Source organism: Oncorhynchus kisutch, linkage group LG4 (genome assembly GCF_002021735.2).
Source record: "Oncorhynchus kisutch isolate 150728-3 linkage group LG4, Okis_V2, whole genome shotgun sequence".
Lineage (NCBI taxonomy): Eukaryota > Metazoa > Chordata > Actinopteri > Salmoniformes > Salmonidae > Oncorhynchus > Oncorhynchus kisutch.
The window spans coordinates 8,541,105-8,556,764 of NC_034177.2; the positions used below are offsets into that span (position 1 = coordinate 8,541,105).

The 15,660-nt window shown below is 43.4% G+C and overlaps 3 protein-coding genes across 3 annotated transcripts; 1 reads left to right on the forward strand and 2 right to left on the reverse strand.

Moving 5' to 3' along the window:
* Positions 1 to 1,041: 1,041 nt before the first annotated feature.
* On the forward strand, positions 1,042 to 4,960 carry LOC116373927 (protein ANKUB1-like). The gene is made up of 4 exons (XM_031822355.1): positions 1,042 to 1,272; positions 1,416 to 1,530; positions 2,663 to 3,586; positions 4,333 to 4,960. Exons 1-4 carry the CDS (start codon positions 1,158 to 1,160, stop codon positions 4,412 to 4,414), a joined length of 1,236 nt encoding a protein of 411 aa, XP_031678215.1. The 5' UTR covers positions 1,042 to 1,157; the 3' UTR covers positions 4,415 to 4,960.
* A 2,141-nt stretch (positions 4,961 to 7,101) lies between these two features.
* Positions 7,102 to 9,106, reverse strand: LOC116373928 (uncharacterized). The gene is made up of 3 exons (XM_031822356.1): positions 8,061 to 9,106; positions 7,806 to 7,893; positions 7,102 to 7,465 (listed from the first exon to the last, which is right to left on the reverse strand). The coding sequence occupies exons 1-3, from the start codon at positions 8,898 to 8,900 to the stop codon at positions 7,287 to 7,289; spliced, it is 1,107 nt and encodes a 368-aa protein (XP_031678216.1). The 5' UTR covers positions 8,901 to 9,106; the 3' UTR covers positions 7,102 to 7,286.
* A 369-nt stretch (positions 9,107 to 9,475) lies between these two features.
* LOC116373912 (uncharacterized) lies at positions 9,476 to 15,592 on the reverse strand. The gene is made up of 4 exons (XM_031822219.1): positions 15,581 to 15,592; positions 15,058 to 15,449; positions 11,070 to 11,700; positions 9,476 to 9,502 (listed from the first exon to the last, which is right to left on the reverse strand). The coding sequence occupies exons 1-4, from the start codon at positions 15,590 to 15,592 to the stop codon at positions 9,476 to 9,478; spliced, it is 1,062 nt and encodes a 353-aa protein (XP_031678079.1).
* Between the last annotated feature and the right edge of the window lie 68 nt (positions 15,593 to 15,660).

Genomic DNA, 15,660 nt, shown 5'->3' on the forward strand with positions numbered 1-15,660 from the left:
GCATCGTGAAGAAGGCGCAGCAGCGCCTCTTCAACCTCAGGAGGCTGAAGAAATTCGGCTTGTCACCAAAAAGCCCTCACAAACTTCTACAGATGCACAATCGAGAGCATCCTGTCGGGCTGTATCATCACCTGGTACGGCAACTGCTCCGCCCACAACCGTAAGGCTCTCCAGAGGGTAGTGAGGTCTGCACAACGCATCACCGGGGGCAAACTACCTGCCCTCCAGGACACCTACACCACCCGATGTCACAGGAAGGCCATAAAGATCATCAAGGACAACAACCACCCGAGCCACTGCCTGTTCACCCCGCTATCATCCAGAAGGCGAGGTCAGTACAGGTGCATCAAAGCTGGGACCGAGAGACTGAAAAACAGCTTCTATCTCAAGGCCATCAGACTGTTAAACAGCCACCACTAACATTGAGTGGCTGCTGCCAACACACTGACTCAACTCCAGCCACTTTAATAATGGGAATTGATGGGAAATGATGTAACATATATCACTAGCCACTTTAAACAATGCTACCTAATATAATGTTTACATACCCTACATTATTCATCTCATATGTATACGTATATACTGTACTCTATATCATCTACTGCATCTTTATGTAATACATGTATCACTAGCCACTTTAACTATGCCACTTTGTTTACATACTCATCTCATATGTATATACTGCACTCAATACCATCTACTGTATCTTGCCTATGCCGCTCTGTACCATCACTCATTCATATATCTTTATGTACATATTCTTTATCCCCTTACACTTGTGTCTATGAGGTAGTAGTTTTGGAATTGTTAGCTAGATTACTTGTTGGTTATTACTGCATTGTCGGAACTAGAAGCACAAGCATTTCGCTACACTCGCATTAACATCTGCTAACCATGTGTATGTGACAAATAAAATTTGATTTGATTTGATTCACCTGGTCAGTCTTTGTCATGGAAAGAACAGGTGTCCATAATGTTTTGTTTACTCGGTGTATAAACACAACATAGGTATTTATGTAAAACAAGTGAATTTACTGTGTGTCCATGGTCTTATACTTCAGCGGGAGCCGGTGGTGCGTGTGTTCAGTGCCGTGACGGGGGAGACCCTCTCAGTCTCGGGCACTGTGTTTCTCCTGAGTACGTCTGTGGCCAGGCTCATGACCCTGGTGTCCCAGCAGTGTGGGCTTCCCGTCAGCTCCTTCAGACTGAGCTCTCCCACCGGCCTGCAACTCTACGACTGCAACCGGCTGCACGACTACGCCATTGACCTGGGTATGGCCTTCCTTGTGCAGTAGATCAATGGTCCTCTGGCTAAACACCTTATGGATGTAACACAGAGACAAATGGACTGTATGGAACACATTCTTGGTTCATGGCAACCAGGAGGACAACCTGCATGTGTCTCTGTCTCCCAGGGGCTACTCTACGGTTGGACACCTGGGATGGGTGGGCGGAGTTCCTCAGAGGCTGCTTCCTGGGACACAGACTGACCGTCCAACGACACCTATCTAGGGAGAGACCTGTGATGAGGTCAGAATACACATCTACACACTGAACTGTATGATAGACTTACTATCAACAGTGATGGTACTGACCCTGTATATAGCTTACAATGATAGTACTGACCCTGTATATAGCTTACAATAATGGTACTGACCCTGTATATAGCTTACAATAATAGTACTGACCCTGTATATAGCTTACAATGATAGTACTGACCCTGTATATAGCTTACAATGATAGTACAGACCCTGTATGTAGCTTACAATGATAGTACTGACCCTGTATATAGCTTACAATGATAGTACTGACCCTGTATGTAGCTTACAATGATAGTACTGACCCTGTATATAGCTTACAATGATAGTACTGACCCTGTATATAGCTTACAATGATGGTACTGACCCTGTATATAGCTTACAATGATAGTACTGACCCTGTATATAGCTTACAATGATAGTACTGACCCTGTATATAGCTTACAATGATAGTACTGACCCTGTATATAGCTTACAATGATGGTACTGACCCTGTATATAGCTTACAATAATAGTACTGACCCTGTATATAGCTTACAATAATAGTACTGACCCTGTATATAGCTTACAATGATAGTACTGACCCTGTATATAGCTTACAATGATAGTACTGACCCTGTATATAGCTTACAATGATGGTACTGACCCTGTATATAGCTTACAATGATAGTACTGACCCTGTATATAGCTTACAATAATAGTACTGACCCTGTATATAGCTTACAATGATAGTACTGACCCTGTATATAGCTTACAATGATAGTACTGACCCTGTATATAGCTTACAATGATAGTACTGACCCTGTATATAGCTTACAATGATAGTACTGACCCTGTATATATCTTACATTGATAGTACTGACCCTGTATATAGCTTACAATGATAGTACTGACCCTGTATATAGCTTACAATGATAGTACTGACCCTGTATATAGCTTACAATGATATGAAAGTTTTTTCCTTCATATGTTTTTTCTCTTACCCTGATATTTAATACTGCATTGTGGGAAAGAGTTTGCAAGTAAGCTTTTTACTGTACTGTTTTATAACCCACTGTATCTTGTGAACTTGACAAAAAAAACTTGAAACGTGTTATAAATACATTGATTCTGTATTATTCCAGGTTCCAGCTCCGGGTGGCACTCTACATCGCTGCTTCTCTGGGCCACCTGGACCTGGCCGGCTGGCTGCTGGAGAGGGGGGTGCGTGTCATTGAACCGGTGGGGGTTCACCCTTACCGTGAGTGGTGCCACCAGACGGCCCACCCCGACGTCGCCAAGTGTCCCGCTGTCGCCTCCATCGAGCGCGGCCAGCTCACCATCCTCAAACTCTTTATCGCCAGCAGCATTCTGACCCTTGCCTGTCGGGATCCCCAGGGTCGTGACCCCCTGAGGATCGCCCTTCAGTACGGCCACAGGGAGTGTGTGCGTCACCTGGCCACCAAGCTGTGCTCTGTGGTGGTCCTCCCAGGTATGGCCCTGCCCATGCGGACATACCTCCAGATAAAGGGCTGGGTGAGGCTGGGGCAGAGGAGGGCAGCATCCAGGCACTGCATGGGCCTCAACAGGGCTCCGTTCAGGACCAGGGTGGGCGACACGGTCCTGGTGGACGGCTTCACCCTCCCCAAGATGTCCTCCAAGCCCAGGAGGAGTGAGGCCAAGGCGGGTATCAGGGTGATGTCCACAGCCTCTCGACGTTTGACCCCCATCAACTGCCCATCTCATGTATCCTGCCCGCTCCGCTCCCTGGCATCCCAGGATAAACCTCTTCAACTACCGAAGCTACACCCTGTGGCCACGAGGGATGAAAGAGAGAAGAAGAGGGGATGTGGAGGGAAGGGATGTGAGGAGGATGAGAGTGGGGATCAGAACAGCAACCAATGGAGGAGCAGAGTCCCGCTCCCGCCCATTTCCAGAGACACCAATCTCAGACCTGTGTTTGCCTCACCAAACTCCGCCCAGATCCTCACCACCTCACTGGAGGCCTTTTCTCTCCACTGCGACCGCACACCCAGAGAAAACGCCATATACTGTTTGGCCTTGGCCAGGTTAGTCCAAGTTTAAATGACAGCTACGGTGAATATGAATATTTCTCTGGAGGTTTCTTATGAAAGGTGTGAATACTGTCAGAAGAAGCCTCCTATAATCAGTGGTGGTGGGGACACATGTAAAAGCTGTTTACACACTTTTATTTTATTTGGTTCAAGCATTTACCCACTTTTTGTGGGTAAATTTCATCACTTCATCACTGCCTATGATATACCCTTATCCTCCCTGAATAGATTTCAGTACAAACAAATCATGAGCCAACCATCATGCTTAGAAGGTACATAGTCAAATCAAATCAACTCAAACTTTATTTGTCACATGCGCTGAATACAACAAGTGTAGATCTTTCCGTGAAATACTTTACTTACAAGCCCTTAACAAACAGTGCAGTTCAAGAAGAGTTAAGAGAATATTTACCCAATAAACTAAAGTAACAAATAATAAAACAGTTGAACTTGTCCGGTGGCCATTTGATTAATTGTTCAGCAGTCTTATGACTTGGGGTTAGAAGCTGTTATTGGTTTACCCTAACAAGTCCTGAAACAAATCATCAGCCAACTATCATGCTTAGAAGGTATATAGTGTCTTATTGGTTCACCCTAACAAGTTGTTTCAGTATGGGGAGAGGATAGAATGTAAGGGCGCTTCATTAATGTATTGAGGCCATTACATATACAGTATTTCACAATGCTAGGACACAGATTTGGTCTCCTAACCTTGTTCTGGTTGATTGACTCTCTAACAGTGCCTTCACACAGAGACCATGGTTGCAGCAGCTGAATGTAGCGCGGACTCTGGCCAGGAGGAGTGCTCAGCACATTGGGTAGACACCAGGATCCTGGTCATTAGGCAGATTAAACATACTGAAACAAGGAGGGACAACCTGGAATTGTCCAAAAAGGAACTCTTATTTGAGTTTTTATTTTTTACAGTGAACAAGATGAGACTTTGGAACGGATGATGCCTGAAACAATGCGGACGACTTAGAATTACGTTCCTTTGGATGAGGCTTATAGATATAGTCAGTACTGTGTTTGATTTGTGTGCAGAAAGTTTACAAAGGCAGGCAGTGGATTCTCAGTCATTCCTATTCTCAAGTAACAAAAAACGTATCATATTTCACTGGCTATTTGTAGTAGCCAAATGTGAATGGAATTATTATTATTCTAGAATCATTCAGTTGACTGAATGTGACTATGTGGTTGTGCTGTATGTGATTGTACTGAATGTGACTATGTGGTTGTGCTGTATGTGATTGTACTGAATGTGACTATGTGGTTGTGCTGTATGTGATTGTACTGAATGTGGTTGTACTGTACGTGATTGTAAGTGTTTGACATGGGTCTAATTGAGGCTCCAACCCCCCCCCCCCCCCCCCCTTTATCCTGCTGCCTTAAAACTCTTTTATTAAGATGTGGATCATTATTGCTCATATGAGTCTGTGCAGTGTCAAAATAATACATACTGTATTTCACAGAGTATTTGACAAACTCTTTATTTACGTTACAAAACTGACAACTACTGTGACGATGTGTTAGCACAGCATGTGTCATCATTCCCCTGCAGTGTGTGGATTTACACAGCAATATAGCAGACAGCTTAAATAGTTTATTTAACCTTTATTTCACTAGACAAGTCAGTTCAGAACAACCTTCTCAACCTTCTTGACAGGTAAGAAACACTTGGTTAGTGTATGTGTCTTATCCAATGGGTTGTCAGGTGAACGTTGAAGATGCTTCTTGGAGGTGATCTAATGATGTCATTGAATCGCTGTCATTGAGTTGCTTACTGGACAAGACAATTATTCACTGAAAATGAAATCTGTCTTTCATTTCACTTATGTTGATACTTGATTGGCTATTTGCTGTCTTTTGAAAATACAAAAATAAATATAACTGTTTTATGAAGCACTTGTAGACATTCATTGTTTTCAAAATCATATTTTCAGCAAAACAGATACATACTTTTACAATATGACATCAAATCAAATAAAAATAAAGTAAGTGATATGTAAATGATTGGCAAAAGGCTCCAACCACCCAAGTCATAGACTGTTCACTCTGCTACCACACGGGAAGCGATACGAGAGCACCAAGTCTGGGACAAAAGGCTCCTTAACAGCTTCTACCCCCAAGCCATTAGACTGCTGAACAGCTTCTACCCCCAAGTCATTAGACTGCTGAACAGCTTCCACCCCCAAGTCATTAGACTGCTGAACAGCTTCTACCCCCAAGTCATTGGACTGCTGAACAGCTTCTACCCCCAAGTCATTAGACTGCTGAACAGCTTCTACCCCCAAGTCATTAGACTGCTGAACAGCTTCTACCCCCAAGTCATTAGACTGCTGAACAGCTTCTACCCCCAAGCCATTAGACTGATGAACAGCTTCTACCCCCAAGTCATTAGAATGCTGAACAGCTTCTACCCCCAAGTCATTAGACTGCTGAACAGCTTCTATCCCCAAGCCATTACACTGCTGAACAGCTTCTACCCCCAAGCCATAAGACTCCTGAACAGCTTCTACCCCCAAGCCATTAGACTGCTGAACAGCTTCCACCCCCAAGTCATTAGACTGCTGAACAGCTTCCACCCCCAAGTCATTAGACTGCTGAACAGCTTCTACCCCCAAGTCATTAGACTGCTGAACAGCTTCTACCCCCAAGTCATTAGAATGCTGAACAGCTTCTACCCCCAAGTCATTAGACTGCTGAACAGCTTCTATCCCCAAGCCATTAGACTGCTGATCAGCTTCTACCCCCAAGTCATTAGAATTCTGAACAGCTTCTACCTCCAAGTCATTAGAATGCTGAACAGCTTCTACGCCAAGTCATTAGACTGCTGAACAGCTTCTACCCCCAAGTCATTAGACTGCAGAACAGCTTCTACCCCCAAGCCATACGACTGCTGAACAGCTTCTACCCCCAAGTCATTAGATTGCTGAACAGCTTCTACCCCCAAGTCATACGACTGCTGAACAGCTTCTACCCCCAAGTCATTAGATTGCTGAACAAGCTTCTACCCCCAAGCCATTAGACTGCTGAACAGCTTCTACCCCCAAGCCATTAGACTGCTGAACAGCTTCTACCCCAAAGCCATTAGACTGCTGAACAGCTTCTACCCCAAGTTATAGGACTGCTGAACAGCATCTACCCCCAAGTCAGACTGCTGAACAGCTTCTACCCCCAAGCCATTAGACTGCTGAACAGCTTCTACCCCCAAGCCATTAGACTGCTGAACGTTAATTAAATGGCCACCTGCACTATTTGCATTGACCTTTGTCATTGATGTATTTTTCTAATTGTTTTCCACTGACTCTCTTGAATTGGCTCGATGCACACTCACTACACTCTACCCACACATTCACTGTGACACTGACCCGACTTTCACACTAGTTGCTGCTACTGTGTTTTTTATCTATGCTGATTGCATAGTCACTTTTACCCTTACCTACATGGACATACTGTATTACCTCAACTACCTCGCACCCATGCACATTGACTCGGTACTGGTACTCCTTGTATATAGCCTTGTTATTGTTATTGTGTTACTATTTAGAAAATATTTTCTTACTTTTTTAACTCTGCATTGTTGGGAATGTGCTCGTAATAAAGCCTCTCACAGTTGTTTTCTGCGTGTGTGACCAATACGATTAGACTCTCATCTGAACAAATGAATGCTCTCGTTGTTATAATGAGGAATTTAATTAAATAATTTGTTTTTCCTTGAAGATTTGAATGGGCTGAGAAAGCCTTTCTTGATGGATCTAGACAATCTGGTGAAAAGGGAGGGTTTGCGACTCTTCTCTTCAAGTGGGAAGGACGATGCGATATCATAAATTCCCTCTGGAGAAAAGGAGCCATGAGATGTTGTCATCGTCTCTGCAACGAAAGACCATCCAGCATGCCATCAATTTACATTTTAACTCATTTATCAGACACAGTTATCCAGAGAGACTTACAGGAGCAATTAGGATGAAGTGCCTAGCTCAAGAGCACATTGACAGATTTTGCCTCGTGAACTCAGGGATTCTGAACCAGCAACCTATCGGTTACTGGCCCAACCTCTTAACCCACTAGGCTACCACCCAGCCCACAGTACAGTATGTCATAGGTAACAACTCAGAGGAGTACAATGTCTTTCCAAATGAATTAGTGGAATGGTAAAGTGATAATGTCTCCGTCTTGACTGAGCAGCAGCCTCAACAACAGCAGGGCTTACCTGTAAAGTACACAGTAGGGGAAATGTTCTGAGGCTGGTACTCCAGAGACTCTTGAGGACAGAGGTTCTTACTAACTTTCTTGGAACCCTGGTTGGTGGGAAAAGGCACATTAAAACAAACTGAAATTTTTTCGATATCTTAAAGTACAGGATATCAATTGCAAAGAAGCAGTGCAATGCCATGACACAAAGAGTCATATATCTCATAAAAGGTTAACAGCAGTGTTATTCATGAAAGATGTATGTGTACTATACCTTTGTGTTAAAGGTGAGGACCTGCTCTCCAGTACTGCTGATGGTATCCCTTTCCAAATCAAACACGCCTTCTACAATGTCACTGGTGGCCACGCTGGTAGTGGACTCAAAATAACATTTAGCAGTGGCTTTGGTGATCATTTGAAGAATGACCATGCAAGTAGAAGTCTTTGGATCATTCTGGACTGAAACATCAAAGTTTATGTTTTCATAATCATCTGACCACTGTCTCAGGAAGCCCTTCACTGTCTCTTCAGCAAATATCTGGAGAAGCTGAGAGGAGAGCTCCTTGGATATGGCACATTGTTCCTTTCCCCATTTCAGCCTTGAAAGAATGGAGTCTGAAGCACTTTTGGCTGCTTCTAATGTTAAGACCTGTGGAGTGCTGTGGCTGTCCTGAAGGGCTATCACTTTATCCACCAATTCATGGCTGAAAATGTGGATGGTCCAAGTGGATATGATTTTTCTCAATTTCCTAACAGCAGATCGGAGGTCGTCAAGATGTGAAGCACCCTGTCCATTTTCCTGTGTGTTCTCAACACTTTCCACCATAATGTCCACTACCACCCCAGCAGCTTGCCTGACTTTGTCCACAAAGGTTACAGGAAGTAAGTCCTCTGTGTGAAAGAAGTCCTCAATGATTGTGTTTCTAACAATGGGAAAGTCAATCTGAGCAGGAAACTCAGTGGGGATGGGAGTCCCGGGTAAGGCAAAGTGCCATTTCGACTGCCTTAATTTTGAAGTAGGTGTTAGAGAGATGGAGGAGCGTGAAGAAGAGGTATTTCTTGTATTTTGGCTGTCAGCACTCCTACAACGGATCGTGTCAATATCCTCCAGCATGGATCCTGAGAGCTCAGTGGTTTTAGGTAGTAATTTGTGCGGAATGTCCACACAGGCATTGTTTCCACCAGGTGTAACACTGCTCTGGTTGACCTCAAGATGGCCGAGACTTGCTCTTTGTGATGCAGGACTACTTTGATGTGTAAAGATTTGGATTGAACCAAGTGTTGTGTCTGATCTTTGAAGATCTTTTCTGAGAAACTCCGTAATCTTACATTGCAGACTGTAGTAGATGTTACGAGCAACAGACCAGATCCTTTTCTCAGAAACCTCTCCAGTGGTGAGCAGGGAGGTTCCAGATACCATGTCAGATGATTGGGTGGTCTGGGTGAGCTCCTGCTGGTCTTTCACCATGGTTTGTATAATATCAGTAGATGTGGTGGATGTAGATACAGACTGAAGGTACTTATCTGTTGTACCTTCCTCCACAATGTTAAATGATCTAGAGAGGACCTCACTCACTCCTTTCTCAGCTTTGGTTTGGAACTCATGACTAGAGAGTTTTTGGAGGCTCTTTGTTGAAAGACTGTGGGAAGATGCAATGCCTTTGGAGGCAGCCGTGCAGCAATCTAGACTTACTGGAGAGGTTCGCTCAGTAGAACCTTGGAGACGTTCAAACATGTCTTCACATGGTGTTGGGGACCTTGACAAGGAGATGTCCTTCAGCTGAGACAGAACACCACCTACCAACATGTTGACCTCAAGGGACATATCAGATATTTTCTTTCCTACTGTGGAGAAGCAAGGTGCATTTGATGTCTGATCCTCGCATGAGGTCAAGATTGTTGAAATGACCTGTTTGGTACTATTGTTCATTAGACCCTCGTCTGTTTCAATCCAGAGAAGTTTTGAACTCTCGCTGACACCCATGTGTAGAGTCACTTCCTGGTTCAAACTGGGCAAGTGAGGCACACTCTTACTAGCTTGCGTCAAGTTCTGGCTTGCCAAACCAAGGTACTCCTTAGTCACAAGATGTCCAGAGTCCTCTGTGGGTGTATGGCTAGACATTCTTCTCTGCACGTCTGACCTCCGCCGGTGAATGGTGAAGCCCTTTAATGTCTTCTTAATATTTGTATATAAACTAGTGGTAGCAGACCAGATCCTGCTCTTTCGCTTTTGTACATTTTCCTGGAGGTCAGGTTCTCTCTCCTCTACTTCTGCAGGTTGCGCCAAGCTCTGCAGGTCTTCCACAAATGTGTCAATGATGCCAAAGGCAGCAGAATCCGCACAAATATGCTTTGACAAGGTTCTCTGGTTTTGAACGGAACAAGACCTGGATGCTACAGAATAAGCAGGCTGTGCACTAGTTAAGCTACTGGTGGACTTTTTAACTAGGAACTCACTCACTGCTTGAGTGGTGTCTCTCTTGAATTCCTCACTTGAGAGTTTTCTAATACAATCTAACAGACTGGTCAAAGAAGCTGTGGCCTTACTTCTGCTGTCCTCATTTTGACAGGAGAACTCACAAACTATTGGTGATGAGGACCTGGAATGGGAGATATCCCCAAGCTGAGCCAGAACACCCTCTACAAATTTCTCTCTCTCAATAGAGAAGCCTGATCCTTTTTCTCCAACAGTGTACAGGGGGTCCTCCTTTGACATCTCAGTGTTGTACAAGACCAGAAGCTCTGAGATTACTTCTTTGGTGCAAGTTGTCAGAAGGAGCTTGCTTTCTTCTGACTCAGTGTGTGCCCAAAGAAGTTTTGATCTCTCACTTAGGCCTCTTTGTAAAGTAACTGCACCAGTGGACTCTGGCAACTGAGGCTCACTCTTACTGGGCCTATATTTCATGTTTAAGCAAGGAAGTGGAACTGTCTCCTTAAACTCAGCATTTGTGATGTTATCATCATATGTGACAATGCTCTTTAAGGCACATCGCTGAAGCTTGCCGAAATAATCTTTCAAGTTGTTTTGGATGCTGTGGTAAATGTGAACAGCAGCAGACCAGGCACTCTTCTGTTGGGGACTCTCTTCAGATTCAGCCAAGGACTTCATATCTGACACGAAAGTCTTAACAACTACTGACGCTGCTGAGCCCACTGGGTGAATTGACTCTGTCTTTACAATGCCAGACAATGTTTGACCTGATACAGCACCTGTTAACTCAGACTGAACGACTGAACTAGGAAAGCTCAAACTACTGACTTTTTTGTCAAGAACTCCACTCACTGCTTGTATTGCTGATGTTTGAAACTCCCGGCTGGAGAGTTTTTGGATGCTCTTAGATGTGAGCGTGCAGGAGGAACCAGATTCACTAATATTGTAGCTGCTCTCGTATTTCCTTATCAGGGCATCAAGATCCTCAATGAAGCCAACGTGCGATGCCAAATACGTGATCTTGTCCTTCAGATCTTCCAGCAAATTCTGTTCGTTCTCGTCAACAAAAGCCACCATTGGGTCAGAGATGGTGGTCATGACTTGCCCTGTTAGACTCTTGCTCTCTTGGTCAACTTTTTCAAGTTTAGCAGCCAGCTCTCTCACCATGCTCTCAGTCACCATGGTCTGTGAGTCTCCCCTTACCGGTGTCACTAGAGAGGTTTGGCTAGAGGAGGCACTCTTAACGACCACTGATAAGGCCGACTTGACATCTTTAGCCAACTCTGCCATTACAGCAGGGGTTAGCATCATAGAGCCTGCACTTCCAGATGGAGAATTGGACATGCATGCAAGTTTGGAGAGAGAACCTTGCAGGCTGTCCTGCACACAGGTGACGAGGGTGTCCTCTGAGACACCTAAGAGGACTTGTAGCGTCTCAGAGTTGGTTGTTTTTTTCTGCACATCAGACAGAGAGGTTAGAATCCTTGGGGAAAAAAACAACAGAAATCATCAAAGTCAAACAAATAATATGTAAGGCTGTGATGCACATTCAGTGTGTCAAATACATCTGCACCATTGAAAACAATGAGGAAAACGCTGCTGTTTCTCTGAGAAAAAACCTTAGTGTGATGTCAGCCTAACTGTTTAATTTCTAAAGCCCAATAAAATGTATTTTGTATAAGTCATTTGTATTGAAACTGGCCTGTAGATATCTATCTATCCTGGCAATATCTATCCTCTACAAAAATCCAAATTGCTATAAACTTCAAATACTGTAACTTCTAATAACTTCAAGGACAATCATAAATACAAGGCAGTTTGAAGAAATGTTAAAGGGAAATTTCTAAATGTTTCAACTTCATATTCATCATCTCCAGCACCACCCCAACATCAGCATATGTGAAAAACGGGCATTTCTATGTTTTATAGTAAAAAAGAAAGAGGAAGATAAGTGTTTTCTATGACATCAACCAATTAGTAGGCAATGCCTACTCATAATTGGTTAAAATCACACGATGCACACTGATGATGTCATTAGACTCTAGAGCTGAGCATTTAACCAACATTTTTGTTATTTTTCGGTTTTTAAACAACTAATTGACCGACGTCGGCTCAATTATTTGAATTCCATATAGTTAATTTTTTTCTTCTTCTGTGAGCTCGATGCTCAGTTTCTGTAGAGATAAATCAGATCAAGCACGAACTATGCAATGTAGTAGGGAGTTGTAGTTTCCAACAGGTCAATATTCTACATAGTTTAGCACAGAAAATATGGCAATTAAAGCCCATAATCCATTGCACGCCCACTTACTTGTCCACTCTGTGTGGAGCAGATACGGAAACCTCATTGACTGAGACGGAGAGACGAGAGAATGCATGAGAGAGATAAAAAGCAGTTGTGTTGCGAGGATTCTCTACCTGGAAATACATGATCTAAGTGATTGACAGTTGGTGTTCAGTGGTCATAAAAGTAGGTCTTATTTACTTAGAAGAACTACTAAAATAGTGATTTTGTCAGACAGGATAAGCAGCAGCTCTATAGAGATGAGTTGATGACTTGGAATGAAATAATAAAGTCATCAAATAAATATTTTATATGAGAAAGTAAATGATGGTTGATAAGTCATAAACAGTAATGGACAGTCACTACCATCATGGGACTTTTATTCATTGTTTTATTATGTGTTGTTACAGCATTCAACACACATAATCCATAGTGCATTCAATGTCTAAAAAAAGTATCCAAAACCGTGATTATTTTTTTAATATTTGAATCGAAACCAAACCAACCTCAAAAAGCACTAATTTCTTAGCACTATTGGAAACAGTTACATCCCTCTATATTTTTTTTACTACAAAGCATGGAAATGTGTAATTTTCACATATGGTGATGCTGGAGATTTTTATTTTTTATTTTATTTATTTTACCTTTATTTAACCAGGTAGGCAAGTTGAGAACAAGTTCTCATTTACAATTGCGACCTGGCCAAGATAAAGCAAAGCAGTTCGACAGATAAAACGACACAGAGTTACACATGGAGTAAAAACAAACATACAGTCAATAATGCAGTATAAACAAGTCTATATACAATGTGAGCAAATGAGGTGAGAAGGGAGGTAAAGGCAAAAAAGGCCATGATGGCAAAGTAAATACAATATAGCAAGTAAAATACTGGAATGGTAGTTTTGCAATGGAAGAATGTGCAAAGTAGAAATAAAAATAATGGGGTGCAAAGGAGCAAAATAAATAAATAAATTAAAATTAAATACAGTTGGGAAAGAGGTAGTTGTTTGGGCTAAATTATAGGTGGGCTATGTACAGGTGCAGTAATCTGTGAGCTGCTCTGACAGTTGGTGCTTAAAGCTAGTGAGGGAGATAAGTGTTTCCAGTTTCAGAGATTTTTGTAGTTCGTTCCAGTCATTGGCAGCAGAGAACTGGAAGGAGAGGCGGCCAAAGAAATAATTGGTTTTGGGGGTGACTAGAGAGATATACCTGCTGGAGCGTGTGCTACAGGTGGGAGATGCTATGGTGACCAGCGAGCTGAGATAAGGGGGGACTTTACCTAGCAGGGTCTTGTAGATGACATGGAGCCAGTGGGTTTGGCGACGAGTATGAAGCGAGGGCCAGCCAACGAGAGCGTACAGGTCACAATGGTGGGTAGTATATGGGGCTTTGGTGATAAAACGGATTGCACTGTGATAGACTGCATCCAATTTGTTGAGTAGGGTATTGGAGGCTATTTTGTAAATGACATCGCCAAAGTCGAGGATTGGTAGGATGGTCAGTTTTACAAGGGTATGTTTGGCAGCATGAGTGAAGGATGCTTTGTTGCGAAATAGGAAGCCAATTCTAGATTTAACTTTGGATTGGAGATGTTTGATATGGGTCTGGAAGGAGAGTTTACAGTCTAACCAGACACCTAAGTATTTGTAGTTGTCCACGTATTCTAAGTCAGAGCCGTCCAGAGTAGTGATGTTGGACAGGCGGGTAGGTGCAGGTAGCGATCGGTTGAAGAGCATGCATTTAGTTTTACTTGTATTTAAGAGCAATTGGAGGCCACGGAAGGAGAGTTGTATGGCATTGAAGCTTGCCTGGAGGGTTGTTAACACAGTGTCCAAAGAAGGGCCGGAAGTATACAGAATGGTGTCGTCTGCGTAGAGGTGGATCAGGGACTCACCAGCAGCAAGAGCGACCTCATTGATGTATACAGAGAAGAGAGTCGGTCCAAGAATTGAACCCTGTGGCACCCCCATAGAGACTGCCAGAGGTCCGGACAGCAGACCCTCCGATTTGACACACTGAACTCTATCAGAGAAGTAGTTGGTGAACCAGGCGAGGCAATCATTTGAGAAACCAAGGCTGTCGAGTCTGCCGATGAGGATATGGTGATTGACAGAGTCGAAAGCCTTGGCCAGATCAATGAATACGGCTGCACAGTAATGTTTCTTATCGATGGCGGTTAAGATATCGTTTAGGACCTTGAGCATGGCTGAGGTGCACCCATGACCAGCTCTGAAACCAGATTGCATAGCAGAGAAGGTATGGTGAGATTCGAAATGGTCGGTAATCTGTTTGTTGACTTGGCTTTCGAAGACCTTAGAAAGGCACGGTAGGATAGATATAGGTCTGTAGCAGTTTGGGTCAAGAGTGTCCCCCCCCTTTGAAGAGGGGGATGACCGCAGCTGCTTTCCAATCTTTGGGAATCTCAGACGACACGAAAGAGAGGTTGAACAGGCTAGTAATAGGGGTGGCAACAATTTCGGCAGATAATTTTAGAAAGAAAGGGTCCAGATTGTCTAGATGAATATGAAGTTGTTAAATTTCCCTTTAAGAACATACCTCATGGCCCCCTTGGGCAGGTAGCTTCCACTGCCCTTAGTCAGGTAAATCTCCTTGAACTTAAGTTGTGATTCCTGCTCTTCTTCCTCTTCCTGCTCCATACAGTTGGAGGAAGGGTAGGGAGTCGGGATGCGAAAGCTATTGTAAGACTTTCGACTGCCTGGCCTCTTAGGTACACCAGCCTCAGTAAATCTCACGCGGGACTTGGTGTTAGTCTTATCGTCTAACAGACTGGTGAGTGACGCTGTGAGAGATCTCTGTGACAATGGAGAGGAGGCAGCATCTTGGATGCCCAGTAGTTCGTAAAGACCTGGGATGATGATCTGCATCAGCTTGTCCGATAAAAACTGGACAATCCTCAGACACAAGCCAGCAAGCTGTTGTTTTGTCAGCTGTATTCCAGAAACAGAAGAAGTGTTTTAAAATGTTGCATAGTGCGTCTTTCAAAAGCTTATGAACAAGGCTAAACATTAGGCAGAGTTTTCATGGTAATCTGATTAAATTGTCAGTAACATGATCTTACCGGGTCAAACATGCCCTCACGAATCCCCCTCCATTGCCTGAAAACAATATTGTTATAAATGTTGTCATATCAGGATGCGT